Here is an 18,763-nt window from a genome sequence, read left to right on the forward strand (position 1 = left end):
ACGTAAATAAAATACTACTACTATTGAACATCTCCGTAACTTTAAGTCACGAACTGAATTTCTCTTCCGGTAACAGTCCGATACCTTATTCTTTCGTCCACTTTGGCCTAAAATTTGATTCACTAATGATGAATATGATTCTATTCAGAGAATTGCTTGTGTATACTTCAAATAAGTTCTTGTATGCTATTTTTTGTAAGTCCTGAGATCTTTCATGACTTTGGAGCATGAGCCTATGCCTTTCTTTCTCGAACTTAGAGACCGTAATGCTTCAGCCATCCTGATTCAGAGTAGATATTTATGTATTTATTGTTACACACGTGCATATGCCAGGCTTGGGGGCTCAGTTTACTAACCCTTGTTAAATTTTAGAACTAATTAGAACTAAGAGAATGATATCTCAAAAATAGAGCCAGGGTTACAGTGGTTTCGAACTCGCTACCTCGACGTTATAGAGATTCTCGTAAAATGGTGAGACCGCAAAAAATGAATAAATAAAATAAATAAACACAGCCAACACGTCTATATAGACCCCTGAACCTCAATTTTTTAAGTTCCACGCCAACATATTCAGAACAGCATATTTGCTTATATTCACCGTATAATTGTCGGTCGGTATTAGGGTCAGATTCCTTTTTCTTTTTACAAAGAATGCTATGGTTTAGCTGTATTATTGTTGTTGTTAATTTACGTCGCACTAGAGCTGCACAATGGGCTACTGGCGACGGTCTGGGAAACATCCCGGAGGATGATCCCAAGTCATGCCATCACAATTTTGATCCTCTGTGGAGGGGATGGCACCCCGCTTCGGTAGCCCGATGACCTGCGCGCGAAGTCTAGCACTTTACGGTAGCACAGTTTAACGAGGACCAATACCGCACACCCTCGGTCCCTACGCAGACTGATCCAAGTGGTCACCCACCCGCACACTGACCGTAGCCAGTGATGCTTGACTTCGGTGATCTGCTGGGAACCGTGTCTTAACGATCAGTTCACTGCAGGACGTTTAGCTGTGTTACAATCGAACTTAACAACGGAATATTCAATAAATAGAAAATTTAAGAATAGGACATTAGAGAAATAGGAAACTCTTATAAATTTTCCAATTATTTAGTTTTTGAACTACGGCATGGAGGTAGCAGGTTGATATTTTAATGTATCTTTATGCTGCGCTTCTCTAATACGTTCTACCTACCTTTCATTTTGACAAGGGATTATCAGCAGTACTTTGTATTAAGCAAAGTACCGATCCAATACTGCATATGCATGAAAAAATTGGCTTTGGGGCCTCCCTGGCAGAGTGGTTTCGCTCTCAAAAGACTGTGTATAGTGTGGAGGTAGAGGGTTCGAATACCATTGTTACTTTGGGTGTATCTTCGTTTCATTCCTCTCTGAAATGTGCTATCTATCCCTCTACTTGACTAAGGTTTATAAGCCTTAATTGAGCATGTAAGGCTGCAAATGTAAGTAGTACCAATAAAGTTGGCGTTTGTAGTTAGATACATTTCTTACAGCGTTTTAAAACGTTATATTTTTTAGTTACGTTTGTGTTGTCTGCTGAAATAAAGAAGGACTCCATGGCTATCAAAAAATATAAGGTAAGAACACTTTAGCTTGAAAAATTTGACCTTATTTAGTTGGTAACTGATTCTTAGAAAATATTTTAAAATTATCTGATTCTTGATTTCATATGAATTCTGAACAGCGTTTCATGCATGCTTCATATGCCAATGTATCGTATAATTAGTTTTTATTTAAAAGTAAAAAAAGATGCACTTTTGTAGCACAATTATTGAGTACTTAAATTAATCAATTAAAAATTATTGAACTTTTCAACTCATCGATTACTCATTGAAGATTGTTCGGAACATGCTTGTATTTCTACAAAAAAAAAGGCTCAATTTTTAAAACAAAATCTAACTGGTTACACAATTCTTTGAGAACTGAGGCAATATTTCACCATGTATACATATTATTTCATTCATGAGGTAAACCAACTCATTTATATGAAAATGATGAATCAGAAAATTACATCAGTACAAAGGAAAAACCACCTCAATCGAGTATATTTCCAAAGCAGATACATTTTAAGATTCGAACTTCTTTTTTCAACTAACTTGATTGAGAGAGCTGCACTTTATATGTATTTCTTAAGTACAGGAATTTCTGCACTTTGAGTTAGAGTGCATTGCTAGACTTATTTTTTGATACAACATGAATTTTATTTCTTTAAAATGACTCAGATAGACTAATCGCAATGCTTTTCAATCTATCATTTATTTACTTTTTCAAGAGAAAGAAAAGTTTGTCCCTATGCTGTGTATTTGATCCATGGTCAAACTAGGCCTATTGTAATAAACTTCAATAATGTCGTGCTGCAATTTGCCTTGAAGCAATTTTTTGATTCTAATAATAGAAAAGCTTAGTAAATACAAGAAAGATTTCCAGAGTAACATCCACTCCTTTAATTTTCCCTATAGTTAAGTACTTTCTAACGCGGGACAATTTTTTTTTCACTGCTGCGCTTTAGATGAAAAGATATTTGATATTCAAGATTACATAAGAAGCCATTATTTGAATAGTGGGCGAATTCTACTTTGTAAAGGAAAGTAGCCCTATTTTCTATGTTTATACAAGTTATTTATTTCTTTCCTTTTATGGCTGATACTACCTTCATGACTCTGATAAGTAAGATATATGAATAAAGTACAGTATTAAAATAAGTCCTTCGTGTTTTTGAATTTATAATTTTTCAGATTTTTCGGGTAACGTGAAACAGTATATATTGGCTTTAAATCTGTGACAAATATTGTAACATATGCGACTCTTAACAACTTTGTCTGGCGAAACTACTAACTTATCACTAATCTGGAGAAAATTCGATATTTTAAATTCTTATAAAAAACTTATTTTGGAAAAGTTTATTTCACAATTAAAACTAAACAATATTAAAAAAAAGCACACTTATAGTGTGTTACATTATTTATACTTTTAGCACGTTTTTTAGCTTCATATGTAGCACAAAGTTAAGTTTTTCTTCCATCTGGATACGTTCTCAAACCAGGGTTTAATAAAATGAACTGTTTGGATTGGATATTTTTCGTTTTATCATTAGTTAAGGAAATGGTAAGTAAGATTTTTGTTAACTTTGTGAAAATTTGTGAGTTTGTGAAAATATCGGAAGACATTAGATAAAAAATATCAGATTTGCGAGTTTATAAAAATATTATAATATATTTGAATGTCTACAAAAAAAGTTACCCTATAGAAAATACCATTTAAAAATTGTTTGAAAATATTTTTATTCAACATGTTTTCAGTAGTTGTATAGATTTTAAAAGCATACCTCCTATATTTAAATATCTATGCCTGTTTATGCATTTAGCTTGAAAACATTTATGCTAATGAAATGCTATTAGTCATGATTTAAAACCCAAACATTTTCATTTCTTTCCTCGATTTCTCTCAAGTATACAAGCCTTTAAAATGGAATTTATCAAGGGAATTTCAAAAAAGTTCAGATTCTTTCTAGTTTTTGTATACTCGATGCTAGTTCTTGTTGCATACTCAATTTTTCTCACGTATCAAGGATATGAGCTATTTAATAACGGAATTGGAAAAAAGTTGTATACATATTTTCGATTGCGGCAGCAAAATTCGACTTTAAATGTTTTCGATTTTAATTTCAAATGTCTAAAATGTTTCTTGGTAATAACAGTATGTGCTAACAGTTACAATAAAGTGGTACAACCTTAAATGAAAACCTTATAAAATATCTGTTTCTTTCTTATATTAGTCACCGTCCCCTTGATCCATTAAGATCGAGTTCTAGTACTTGAAAATCAGATCATTAGATTAAGAGTTATACATGATTATTCGTTTTTTTTATTTTTCTATTTTTTATTTACGCAACCAACGAAATATCATTCAAACAAAAAAAAGTAGACTAAACTAAAAATACCATTTTGAAAAAAAGAAATCTGTAGCTTTCTGAGTAAAACTAATTTCAGATTTGAAATCAGCTACGATTTTCAAATTGCGGGTCTCATTGAAAGTAATAATTAAATCTTTACAAATTTTAAAAATTAATTTTAAATTACAACTTTTTTTGAATGAGTTTCAAAAAATAATGTAAAAGTCTTACTTTTGATCAAATATATAAAGACTTTTGGAACGACCTTCAGTGATAGTAAATATCAAATTCATCATTATAACTTTTGTGTAAGGTATAATTTTCTACTGTCGCCTTATTATTGTTTCGACCTTCATAAATTTTAATATTTTCCTGATAAACACTTTTTTTCCTTTCTATTAAACTTTTCAGAAGATAATAATTTTTTTAGATTATGTAATTCATGAACGAAAAATAATTAACGATAATTCACTGTGACGTCGTTGCAACGCATTATACAAAGTTTTTTTTCTTCCAATCACAGACTCATATTATAGTGTAAATTTGAAGTAATCACTCTACAATTTGCTATTTGTAATTTTTTATTTACTCCTGTTAATTTCTTTTTCTTTAATTCTATTATGTGACAAATTCTACAATGAACAAAAGCAAAAAAAAATCTATATAGTTTATTAAAAAGTATTTATGTAGTAATTGGGTACTAATCACATGGTTGTCTAATGATGTGGTTGTGCATGGAGTATTAACGTTACAGCTTTAAGGCTTGGATTTATTACGTTGAATCAATTTCGATCAGATTTAATTGGATACCTGCAAGCAATGTAACGCGTGTATGTCAAACCTGATTTGTAAATCCACGCTTGATGTCTCGTGCAAGTATTAAATTATGAGCAATAATATTTCTCCGTAGAGTAGATTAATAGAAGAGTAGATTAATAGAAGAGTAGATTAATAGAAGAATAGATTAATAGAAGAGTAGATTAATAGAAGAGTAGATTAATAGAAGAGTAGATTAATAGAAGAGTAGATTAATAGAAGAGTAGATTAATAGAAGAGTAGATTAATAGAAGAGTAGATTAATAGAAGAGTAGATTAATAGAAGAGTAGATTAATAGAAGAGTAGATTAATAGAAGAGTAGATTAATAGAAGAGTAGATTAATAGAAGAGTAGATTAATAGAAGAGTAGATTAATAGAAGAGTAGATTAATAGAAGAGTAGATTAATAATAGAAGAGTAGATTAATAATAGAAGAGTAGATTAATAATAGAAGAGTAGATTAATAATAGAAGAGTAGATTAATAATAGAAGAGTAGATTAATAATAGAAGAGTAGATTAATAATAGAAGAGTAGATTAATAATAGAAGAGTAGATTAATAATAGAAGAGTAGATTAATAATAGAAGAGTAGATTAATAATAGAAGAGTAGATTAATAATAGAAGAGTAGATTAATAATAGAAGAGTAGATTAATAATAGAAGAGTAGATTAATAATAGAAGAGTAGATTAATAATAGAAGAGTAGATTAATAATAGAAGAGTAGATTAATAATAGAAGAGTAGATTAATAATAGAAGAGTAGATTAATAATAGAAGAGTAGATTAATAATAGAAGAGTAGATTAATAATAGAAGAGTAGATTAATAATAGAAGAGTAGATTAATAATAGAAGAGTAGATTAATAATAGAAGAGTAGATTAATAATAGAAGAGTAGATTAATAATAGAAGAGTAGATTAATAATAGAAGAGTAGATTAATAATAGAAGAGTAGATTAATAATAGAAGAGTAGATTAATAATAGAAGAGTAGATTAATAATAGAAGAGTAGATTAATAATAGAAGAGTAGATTAATAATAGAAGAGTAGATTAATAATAGAAGAGTAGATTAATAATAGAAGAGTAGATTAATAATAGAAGAGTAGATTAATAATAGAAGAGTAGATTAATAATAGAAGAGTAGATTAATAATAGAAGAGTAGATTAATAATAGAAGAGTAGATTAATAATAGAAGAGTAGATTAATAATAGAAGAGTAGATTAATAATAGAAGAGTAGATTAATAATAGAAGAGTAGATTAATAATAGAAGAGTAGATTAATAATAGAAGAGTAGATTAATAATAGAAGAGTAGATTAATAATAGAAGAGTAGATTAATAATAGAAGAGTAGATTAATAACACAGGCCTGCGATGAAAAAAATACAAGGGGTCTGATAGCTGAACTTAATGTATTTTTTGGTGCTGAAATGGAAAATAATAATGAAAAATGTCCATCACGTCACGTTTTTTAGAAAAATTCAATTTTACTGGAATTTTTATGAACATTTACCATAAAAAAATTTTTGTTTTTGAATTTCTTCCCTTCTTGACTGACCAGCATTCTACTTAGGTCAAATCTACAAAAGTACCCCTCAATCACTACTTCCTGTCACCGTCCCTCTCTCTGTAGCAATCTCTCTCTACCAATAGCGTCGCGAAAATCCTTATCTATGTCAGCTGACCTCTCAGAAACACTAGCAAGCGTAATAGGGAGTCATTTTAAAGTTTGCTTTTTTCTGTGCGTTTCGTGAAACATGGCTTTGAGTTCAAGACATTGTGAAAATTTCCCAGATGACTTTTGTTATACATGCTGCGAATATAGCGTAGTTAAAAATAGCATGAGGAGCATTTCAGAGTGTGTAAGACAACTTTATCTGGCATATTTTGACGTGAAACTATGAGATCAGGACAAATCTTGGGTACCTCATAAAGTTTGTGTTCAGTGTCTCAATGATCTAGGCTTATGGCATCAAGGAAAGAAGACTGCTTTAAGATTTGGAATTCCTATGACGTGGAGAGAGCCCCAAAACCACTTTGATGATTGTTATTTTTGTTCCTGCCATGTTCGTGGGTATAACCGAAAAAATCAAAGACTAATATCTAAACCTGGCTCTCGCCCTGAACGAAATAAAATATATCGACCACAGTTAGACCATTTGCGGTGATTTGAAAGTTATCTCCATGCTTCTCGGTTAATAAGGGGGATTTATAAAGTACCCATGTTTCATTTGTGAGTGGGACAGCCGTGACAAGACTCAACATTGGGTCAAAAAAGAATGGCCGAAAAGACAAAAACTTAACCACCCAGGCACCAAGAACGTAATTCGAAACAGCTTAGTTGATCCGAAAAGAGTATTGTTACCTCCGCTACATATAAAATTAGGTGTAATGAAGTAGTCTGCCAAGGCTGTTCCAAAAGATGGCAATTGTTTCAAATACCTGTGCAAAAAGTTTTCATTTTTATCCCAAGCTAAGTTGAAAGAAGGAATATTTGTTGGTCCAGATATCCGTAAACTCATGAAGGATAAAGAATTTGAGACTAACATGACAGAAACGGAAAAAGAAGCGTGGGTTGCTTTCAAAGATGTCGTCAGTGAATTTCTAGCTAATTACAAGGATCCTGATTATAAGGAAGTTGTAATGAAAATGCTGAACAAATTTAAAACGTTGGGTTGCTCCATGAGTGTAAAAATGCATTTCCTTCACTCTCATGTCGACTTATTCCCTGAAAATTTAGGAGCAGTTAGCGAAGAACAAGGGGAAAGGTTCCATCAAGATATCAGAGATATTTAGCGCAAACATCAAGGAAGATGGGACAAGAACATGCTCGCTGACTACAGTTGGATGATAGCTCGGGATAAACCTGAGATTAAGCATAAAAGAAGATCATCAAAAATAAGTTTTAGAGGAAAGCGAGTATATACTTAAATAGAAACTTTTCTTATTTCTTTTTTTTTTGTGCTTGTTTTATTTGTTTTGTTTCAAACTTTCATATACACATACACAATATTTGTTATTCTTGGTTAATCATCAATTTTACGTAAGTTATCTCAATAAAAACAAATTAAAATGGTATGTTGGTGATTTTCTTCTAGAAACTGATGTAAAAAGTTTCAACACAAAGAACTTATTGTTTTTCTCTTGACCAGAGGTGACTTCTGCTGTCTGGTAACAGTACTTTTTATTCATTTTAACCTATAAAAAATTAGCTGATAGCTCACAAATCAATTTTCTTTCACAAGATTAAATTTTACATAGATCAAAATGAATGAAGAGAACAGTTACCGGATAGTGCATGCAAAATTATTTGAGAGAATTCCTTTCCAAATAGGATTTTAGTAAAAACATTAATATCGATTTTATAAAAAATCCTGATGTGATTGGGGAAAATGAAGGTCATTTTCGAAATCAGCACATCAAATAACATATAAATCAACAATAACTTGTCTTGTATTTTTCAAAAAGTTCAATTTCGCAGGCTTGTGTAATAGAAGAGTAGATTAATGTAAGTACCATAGACCTGCGTAGTAAGTACCTGCGTAGAGTACCATAAATAGTTTTTTTCTTTTACACTTGTGGAAATTATTTTCTTAAAATATATGTACTAAAAATAAATCAGTTTGCTAAAGCTTGTACCGTTCAAACATTTCCCTAATGATTCTATTGAAATGTATTATTAGTGAATATAAATAATTTTTGCCAGTAATACTTTTTTAAAGCAACATTTTAAAATTAAATGTATCTACTAAATAAGAAAAGACTATTGCCCATAGGAAGCGTATTTAATATCTAGGATTGTATATGCTTAAGGATTGTGCACGAAGCTGATAGTTCTATATTATTTAACGAATCTCTTTAATTGTAATTTATAACAGTTTATTGATGTAATTTGCACCAAAATATAATTTGAAAAGCAGCTTATAAGTTTAGAGACCCATTTAAATAAGTTTGTCTTAAAATAAAGCGTAATAAGGAATTATCTTAGAATTAAGTTATGAAAAAAGAAACAATTTTAGTTTTGATCTCTTAATTATCACAAAATTATCTTATTATTATTATAAAACTTTCATTTTTGCATAATTGTGGGTTTTCTTCATAGTGACGTTTTGCGCCTTTTTCAGAATTTAAATAGAGGACGCTAGCAAAGGATGGACAAAATTTGATCAAACACACAACAGACATTATTTATTTGGTATTCTATTTATTTATTTTATTTCAAAGCTAGCTTGACGCAGGTTTGTAAGTAAAGCAAAAACAGATTCTTTCTAATGACGAGAAAAATTCAGACTTGAAATTTTTGAGAAATTCAAAAAATAGGCTCACAGGAAGAACAGTTTCACCGTGGACAATAAATCAGTTTATTCAACCACATCAGACAAATTTTCAATGTCACTTTTTTTTTCTCCATGTTTGTTTGTTTCTTTTCCATTAGTTTTTATATTAATAACATTTGTTGTAAAGATATTCTTAAAATAAATTTTTTTTTAAAATTTCATGCGTGTGAAAATTTTGAATTTAAAAGGTAAAAATTGAAATTTTACTCGTTAAAAAAAAATTCATCAAATTTAAAGAGTATCTGAAAGGGGCAGTTCGAATTAAATTAGTACAGACTCTCTTCATATTTCTCCAAAAGTACAAAATGGGCTATGAATGCATTTTTTTAAGTATAATTGCTTAAAAAGATCTCTAGATAGGCACACAATTAACATTAATACACAAATGCACAATTAACATTAAAGGTCCAAGCTTTCGACCGCTGTCTTGGCCGTACCATTTGTACCATATTTCCCAGATTGCTGCTACCTCCTGTATTTTGAGGATCAGGAACCTAAATGTACCTTTGTACCGTTTTCTCTTATTCCGTAACTTGAAAAGCCACCTCCCCTCACTAGTTAGCATAGGCAACCTCCTCGAATTATTAAGACGGTCCCTAGTACGTGAAAATCCGATCCTTAGGTCAAAAGTTAATCCGAATGTTTTTCTCCCTCTACATTTTATTATATGAAATTATGACGAAGTTTTGAATTTCGTTGGTTTGTCAACTAATTTTAATTTCGATATTATATATTTTTTTAATTCATATAAAATCATTGAATCAAATAAAAATAATATTTAATATCTGGAGTTTACCTTTTCTTAAAAGTACACGTTAATTCGTACTTGTAACATAAAGCGATGTTTGGAAACGTTGGCGTTGGCACGACAGCCCTTTGTGAGCCTGGGCCTTCCTCAGAATCTTTTCCCATTTTGCCCTTCTCTCAGCAATTGATTTCTAAATACACATAAGGGCGACCTTTGTGCTGGAATACAAAGTAAGGTAAAACAATGTTTAAGAGCACAAAATTTTTTTTAAGAAAGCAGACAGCTGTTTCGGATGCTCAAAGGGCAACCTTCATCTCTGTTGCACTGATGAAGGTTGCCCTTTGAGCATCCGAAACAGCTGTCTGCTTTCTTAAAATTTTTTGTGCTATTAATTGATTTCTAGTTCTTTATTTTTAGGATGGCAAAATTTTCATCCACACAGTCTTTCCATCTCTTTAACTAAATAATACTGCTTTTATAAAGTATTTAAATTTAGTTTTAACAGTTTAAGTTTAAGTTGATTGCTTTGTATATTTTTAAAATGATTAAATACTTGGCTTATGCGATCGATAATAAATTGAATTCAACAATTTTAGAGGATCAAGATGCTTTGCTTGAATTATTACTTTTGACAAATGCGGATACTTTATTATTTCGGCAAATATAATTGTAAACTGGGTTATTAAAAGTCAAATACCACAAACATAAATTATTTCCCTTAAAACTTATCTAAGGTCATTATTTAACAAAAGCTTAACATAACACAGTTTATTTAAAAGAGGAAAATTATTTTCCAGTTTTAAGTAACTGAGCTTTGTAATCTGGGCTGAATAATTGAGCTATGTCGCATCATATTAAAACTGATCTCGCATGTCGAAACGAAGCAGACGATGCGTGAAGAAAAAAAAGTCTCAGCAATAGTGAGCACAATTGTAAAATTTAGACTAAAATATAAAGAAATAAACAAAAAAAAGTTTCGTTTTCTAAGTTCATCTTTTTCACGTACTTTGTTTTTAAGTGTATAATCATTAAAATGAAATTTTTTTCCAAAATTAATCATCATATTAAAAAAAAAAAAAATACTGATTGTAGTTATGAAAACTTAGTTTCAATACCTGACATAAAATAACTAGATCTGAATAATAAATTCACAGTATTTTACCAGAATACGAAGAAAAAGTCAATATTAAAAATTAAAAAAATCAAAGAACTGTAGTTGAATGCCTTAATGCATAAATAATGGAATAATACAGCGCTATCAAAGGTCTTGAATTGAAAGGTAATGAATAAAAATAAATCTGATTAGCACAACGAAATTTTCTCAAGGAAACCAATTAGGAATGATAATCTCAGAATTCTTAAAAGGTATTTCTTCCATTCTTCAATCACTTAACCATAACATTGAATATCAACGAATGACACTGACGCGTCAATGAGTTGACTGGTAACTGTCTTCTTATTTACACAATCAATCATTTGAGTAAGGCTCCTATCAACCATACGTTTCAATATAGAATTTGAATGTATCGAGCATTTCAAACTTTTGTCATATAACTATCTTATAAATTATTCATTTAAATAGTTTATTTGTTAAGTCCTTTAGATGAGGTAAATTGACGCAAATTGATTAATTGGATGTAAATAAAATAGCACCCGAAATATCTTCTGTTCTAATGATCGCATTTCCAGGAACTAAACACCAGCCGTAGTTTAAAAAGATTACGGCTTAATAACTCGTTCAAACTTTTAATTACGGTACAGTTTTGGAAACAAAACGCACTTTTCCTAAAGGAATAGTCATTTTATTTTTTTACTTGTCAAATGCCAGTTACATTAGCCGTCAGGACATTAAACTTCTTGCTTGCCAGTAGCGTTGAAATGTACAAGAAAAATCTGTCAGTGCCTCACACTCGTCCAAATGTTCTGCCGTCTTTGGCCGTCCACTATCACACAAAACACACAAAGGTGAATCGGCTAGTCCAATTCGAAATAAATGATTCTGAAGACAGTCATGCCTCGTTAATAGTCTAAAAGCTGCAACCGCGACTGATCGCGTGTGGTCAGGAATAAAGGCTGAGTTTGTTAAGTCTTTTGATGTATGAGTGATGTCAGCAGTTTAATGGAATGGAGGCTTGCTTTAGTTTTGGGCTTTTGGAGAACCGCAGCTCCTCTTTTAGCAAGCATCTCATTTCCATAAATACCGCAGTGTGAGGGTACCCATTGAAAAAGATATCTTGTGAGAAAGTTCTTTTATGATTTCCTGACACTGCTTGACTAACATGTTCTTACACTCTTGATAAGAGGAGAGGCCTGCATTGCTGAAGTTGAATCTGAAATACTTATTTTATTTTGATGGATTAGAATTTGGGATTTCCACAATATAGGTGGTTGTCGCAATCTGGAAAATATGGTCTCAATAGTTATTCAGCAAAACAGTCGAAAGTTTAAGCTTCCTTAATGTTCCTTCGTGGACCTGTGTTGTAAGACAATAATTGGGATTGTTGCTTCGTGGGTCCTTAGAACCGATACGGATTTTTTTTAAACATTTTTTTACACATTAGTTATTTTTTCACAATGCATTCATTTTGACTGCTTTTGGGCAATATAGGTATATACTAAGCTTTAGTCTTTCTAGTATCTTTCTAGGTTCTGAGGAATGTAAAAATCAGTATTTTACAATTTATTTAACTAAACAATTAAAATAAACAAACGTTAAAATTACCTCTGAAAAAGAAAGTTTCACAAATGGATGAATAAGTTTCATAATCAGATTTGCATAATTAGTTCTAGGAAATCTCAATAAAAATAAAATTAAGGGGAACCTCTTTTGTCTACAGTATTTGAAGCATATTTTAGAAAAAAGTGTATATTCAGTCTAAGAAAGTACATTTTTCTATGTGTTCAGTTTCGTAAGTAATGCATAACATAATCTTTCAAATAATAAGGGTTTTGTATTAGTATTCGATTATTTGTTTAAAACTTATTAAGTGTCATCCTTTTTATCCCTCGCCTACTACTAAATCAGATTACTACAATTAAAAACATGAAATAAAGAAGGCGATTCATTCAAGTGAGGAAATGTATTTCTTCATGCATCAGGTTTGTCTCTAATGATAAAAAGAATTTGTACTATCGTTAACCCTTCTGGATTAGATTTATTATACTCTCCACTAACTTTACCAAAGAAAAAAGGCACATGCAATAATGCTATTTCTTTAACTATATTTTGTGTTTCAAATGATATTATTATTCAAGGGGAGAAAACATGTTTTTCAGACATTGCATGCGAACTATACCTAAGAAGGTGAAAGTGTTTAGATGTTACCGGAAAAGTTTGAAATCACGCTTTCTATTCAATGTTGTATATAATATATTGTTGCATTGTATGTAATGCCTAAAATTGACCAGTAATGTATATGAAACTACTATTTATATTTTACAAACTTCCTGAGAATTTTATAGAATATCAACTGAGAAACCGGCTAAGTTTGATTCGTTTTGAATGAAATGTAATTCAAAATATCATTAAGGCCTATTATGCTGTCACAATTGTAATTTCTTATTATAAGAAAATTTTTGTTTCCCTTAAAAAATGGATAAATTTTTGTTTTATACAACTTTTATTTTTCTTCACATATTTCGAATAATTTTTTTTAACGGTACTCTCAATATTTTTCTAGAATAACATTTGCATTTTTGTTAAATGCACATTACTTATACCCTTATTAGAATCTTTTTCATACTTCATCTAAATAGCACTTTTTATTCTATAGAATACTTAGGAAAAGTATATAATAACTCTCGTATGTTTCATACTTTGCCTGAAAAGGTCTGGCATTTTATACAATGCCCTGACATTCTATAGAATGCCGACGTTAGATATTTTACCCGTAACAGAACAAACTATATTTTCTATACTATAAAAGTGAATACAGTCTTAATTACCGAAGTCTTAAATAATGGCGGAATAAGCGAATTTTTCTTAGAAATGCTTTATTTAAAAGAAAGCAAACACCCAAATGTGATGAAAAAATTCCATCTAAGTTAAAAAAAATTTTAAAATTTCAATTACATAAAAATTATAAATTTTAATTTTTAGCACTTTTTACGTTTCGTGCGTTACGTTATTTTATAAAATATTATTCCCATTTTAGTCATAAACAAAATCCTTAAGACTGAAATAAAATAAACTGTCCAAAATGTTGCTAATTTTTCCGAAAATGTTGCTAATATTTCGAATCCTTATTATTTTTTATTATAATTAAAAATTCAGATCTTCGCGGGTAAAATTTTGCTCACACAGATTATCGCTTTGTGAAGGCGTGCAAAGAGAAAATTATACCAAATGTTTAATATATTGGGTGCTGTGACCTTAGGATATTAAGACTGTTTTTGAAGGCTCTGTATAGAGTGGCATGGAATAATGATTTTTTGCAAATAATATGCGACCGTCGTCAATAGTCCATTGTGCAGCTCTAGTGTGACGTAAATGAACTACAACGAATAATATGCTATTTTCATAACCGTTGTGAGCTTTCAACAGTTACTCATAACTGTTAGGACAAGTTCAGCTTATCTTTCACCAGCGCCCTCTATGTTTATTCTGAAAATGGCGCAAAACTTAAATGTGGAGAAAAGCGTTTTGAAGGAAAGAAAAAAGAAAGAAAATTAAAAGTGTTTGTAGTGTAATTTTTTAATATTTAAGAACTTAACCAAAACGATCCATTATCTAGGCTCATAAAAATGTGCAAAAAGAAAAAAATAGTGATTTTGGTAATTTTCAAGGGGATAAAAACATATCGCGAAATTTGATATTTTTTTAAAAAATTAATTTTAATTTTTAGTTTGTTCTTTTTAAAGCACTGATAATTCTTTATGGTAAGGGGACATATATAGTTTAAAACTATTTCTTTGCTTCAAAAGTGAAGGTCACTTAAATTGTGATCTATAAAACTTGAACTGTAAGAGCAAATCGATCCATAAAGGCTAAGACAATTATTGACATACGGGTAATTCAATGCGTCACATTCTTCAGCTTAATTATGAAGTTTTATTTTTGACGAAGCAATGGTACTTAGAAATGAAGTATATTTGATAATATTTGATAGAAAAACTACGCAATTAAGGTGGATAGAAAAAACTTATTCCTTGTTACATAAAAACTTTTATTTACAGTTATGTAAGGTGAGAGAGAAGATTTTAAGGTAGCCTTCATTTTTGAAATTTTTTTTCAACCTTTTTTCTCGCAGAAAGTACTCTGAAACTTTTCATAATTGTCGAGAACGGCAATGGAATACGATAAAAACTGGTTTTTTCTCTCCCCAGAAAGATTAATCGATACAAATGGCTGAATTGAAATTGTAAATAGCAAACAAAGTACTCATAAAGTGGGAGCATTTTATCTAAGAATTTCTTAGCGACCTTGAAAAGGAATTCCGCTTTATCCTTGGGTAAAAAAACTACTTTTATTTCACCTTATGTCATGTGAGCAAAGTAAAATCTGTATTTTTTCCTACGTCTTGTCGACTAGTTTCAAAAAAATCATGCTGGAAATTTGATACAATTTTAATTTAACCAAACTTCGAGCATTTTTCTCTATAAATGAAGAAAAAATATTTGTCCAGTATACTTTTTCCCGTTAAAAGAAATGTTGTAGTTGAAAAATTTCTTATTTTATAGAAAAAAAATTCTCTTTCGATAACTAAACTCAGATCAGTGTTAGTTTGAAACTAATTATTCGATTCATTTCAACGATCGATTCCAATCAACAATATAGCAACCATAGAATTTTTAAATGTTGATTTGAAGAATTACTTACGAAATTACTTTAATTTTTTTATAATAAAACGCATTTAACCCTATATAACTAAATTTACATCTGTGTTACTCTTTAACTAATTATTTGATTTCTTCTGATTATAGATTCCAGTCAACAATACAGCAAACACAGAATTTTTAAATGGTGAATGGAAGAATCATATGCGAAATTACTTTTGTAGGAAAATATTAAACAGCATTTTCAATGTGTTCTCGTTTCAAAATTATTAAAACCCTACTTTAAAATTAGCTGATTAAGAAATTCTTGAACACTCTTACTAATTTTAATGAAATATTAATATGAGGGTGTGGTAGGATGAACTAATTGAGATACAAAAGCTCTTTTTTTTATAAAATAATTTATTAGTCAGAAAATTTAAAAGAAAAATTGTCTTTATATACGTTGTTTTCAACAAGAAAAATCTAGTGAATGAATATTTTTGGAACTTTTATCTAGGCTTTTAAGCTAATATCTATAATTTTGTTTTAATACGAATATTCGTATCTCACTTTGATATTTTTAAAATTTTATGTTCTGTAAAGAACATAACTAGTTTTCGAACTTTTAATTAGATTTCAGTACGCTGCTCAAAATCAGTGCAATGCACAAAAACATTTATGTGCATTTGTTCCTGAAAATTATAATTCTGAACTGTTTTGAAAAGCGGCTTGCTGTTATATTTCCCCCAAACTATTCAGTTTTTGTATTATAAACAAAAAAAAATGCAATGCAAAATAATTTTCAAAAAAAAAAAGTTATTATTCATTCTACAAAATGTAATTTTATTGAGGAGGTGGATTGGGGAATTCGTTCTTCGTGTTTGTTATTCCTATTCGTTATTCATGTTCGTTATTCGCTAGTCATGTCAATTACTCGTGTCGTCAATCAGATTGCAAGGTATTAAGAAGATAAAGAATTTTTAGTATTGGTGGACATAATTATGCATAACTGTTAAAATTCCCTCTCATTTTTTGTATTAAGTTACTAACATTTATATTAAAATTATACAAATATTTTTATTTTTTTGTCATACGTTTTAAGGAAGACTAGAAATTTAAGAATCTTTAAGTTATTAGCCGTTTTTAACATCGTCTTAACGATCACATATTTCACATTTGTCATGGAAATATTTCAAGTAATGCGAATGCTTATGATGAGTTCATTTTGTTTAATGGTTAAAAGTATTCAAAAAAATTTTAACTTTGTATTCATAATGCTTTTAAGTGAGGAAAGTTCTAAACTTTCAAATTAGAGATCGTTAAAAAATTTTCTCTGTCCTATTATTTCGCAACAAAAAAATCAGCTGTAAATTAATGATCTCTTACCACATAAACGAATCATGGTCACTTATGATTTGTCTTACAAATTTCACTTCCCAAACCACTTTCAATTTTCATTCTTTTTTTAGTTATCCTTTTCTAAATCTTTGATTTCTATGGCGAAAAATTCTGATCGAGATCAATGACTTAGCAAGAAGAAGCGATAAGAAAAGCTGTTTATCAACCTCTAAAAGGACTTGCTTCTCAATGTCAACATAGATTGTTTGTTGTTTATATTCTGGTTCTTGGCGCTCAATTTGGCGAATATAGGATGTTGTTTAAGATGTAGCAACCTTGCTTTGTGTTATAAACATCAAACGCCGGCCCTGTGTTTCTCAAAATAATTACCTATACTATATTTCCATGCTCTCGTATTTTAACTGGGGATTTAATTAAGAGTTTAGATAGTGGGGTAAAGCAAGATGAGGAATTTGGCTGCCGAAAACATGTCTTCTAAGGTGTGTGTGCTTTTTTTTTAATTACTTTAAAGATAATTTAAATTTTTTAATATTTATATCTATCTTTTAACTAGATAGTCCTCTTTTAGCATTTTTTTAAATTTCAATATTTCGAATGAAAAAGATTACTTTTAAAAAGAAAAAAAAAATTAGTTTTGAAGATTTGTAAAATACTTCATTAGCTTGACGTTTGCAATAAATAGTTTAATTTTAAAATTTATTATTTCTGGAGCTCGTGATATTTAACGATTGGTAAATGTAAATTTACAAGTTAAATTATACTTGCAAGTCAAATCCAAATTATTCTCCTTGTTTTTCGAAGCTGGAGAACCATTAAACTTCCCTGTGCTCTTCTTGTAATTCATGCTAATACACGTTTGAATTGCCAAAATAATCAAGATTCCTTTTCCTTTTGTTACTTCAAATAATATAATCCTTTTTTTTAAAAAAAAAATGCTAACATGATTAGTAAACTTCCTATGTTGAATCGTTTAGCAGTTTTTTTCCAAGACATATTTCAGTTTTTCTTCCTTCAACATCTCAGAAGAAATAAAATATAAATCCAAATAAATCAATTTTCCCTAGATAACAACTCGGTGTAAATAATCTGTGCTCATAGACTACAAATTAAAAACTTGTTTATTTTTATATTCCATTTACTTATAATGAACAAATAAGATTAATGACTTATTGTAATAAATAGCTAAGGGGGATACCCTAAAATTTTTATTATAGTTGAATTATAAAATGTTAAGTTTTCAGTTTCTGAATATGAATGATTATTTGAATCTTTGAAGAATCTCTTAATCATAAGGTCACATAAGGAGTTCGCAAAATTGGTGTAAAGGGATACTGTATGAATGTTTACTTATCTTGTATTAGTATATTTCCATTAAAGTTCTAGTTTCATTGTAAATCAATTTTTAAAAGAAAATGTTAATGCTCATTTGTTGAATAAGTCGCAACATATCTGCAATTTTCCAGGGAGTATATATATGTATATATAAATTAAACATTTATATTCTTAATATTGAAAGTTCGAAAATCTTTGATCTTTTAAATAAAATAGAAAGAAAGGAAGTCTCTACATTTTTAAGGACACTCATAAAAAGCACTTCATATAAACAAAAATTTTAAAATTACAAAGAAATATTTAAGTAATTTTTTTAAACGATTTTTAAGTGGGGCCCTTCAACGCAAAATTTTTCCCTTTTAAAATCCACTAATGCTTGCGTATTGAAATGCGGTGCATAATTTGATGTAAAACGGAAAAAAATATTATGTTCGTTTTCAGGAATGAAATCTGGAAAGAAAAAAAAGCGATAATATCAATGAAATTCTTAAGTCCAAATCTA

General features: G+C 29.7%; 1 protein-coding gene across 3 annotated transcripts in view; it reads left to right on the forward strand.

Annotated features, from left to right (window-relative positions):
- The first annotated feature begins 1,454 nt into the window (after positions 1-1,454).
- LOC107448236 (uncharacterized) overlaps positions 1,455-18,763 on the forward strand; it is a 48,981-nt gene continuing 31,672 nt past the window's right edge. Inside the window, exon 1 of one of the 3 annotated variants that reach the window (XM_043042879.2) lies at positions 1,455-1,598. In XM_043042879.2, coding sequence (XP_042898813.1) covers positions 1,578-1,598 — 21 coding nt within the window. In that variant the 5' untranslated portion in view covers positions 1,455-1,577. Of the gene's footprint in view, positions 1,599-2,808; positions 3,127-17,250; positions 17,409-18,763 lie in introns of those variants that run through there. The other 2 variants (XM_043042873.2, XM_043042878.3) reach the window with 2 other exon arrangements.

Source organism: Parasteatoda tepidariorum, chromosome 1, assembly GCF_982258835.1.
Source record: "Parasteatoda tepidariorum strain Cologne lab strain chromosome 1, Ptep-v5.0, whole genome shotgun sequence".
NCBI lineage: Eukaryota > Metazoa > Arthropoda > Arachnida > Araneae > Theridiidae > Parasteatoda > Parasteatoda tepidariorum.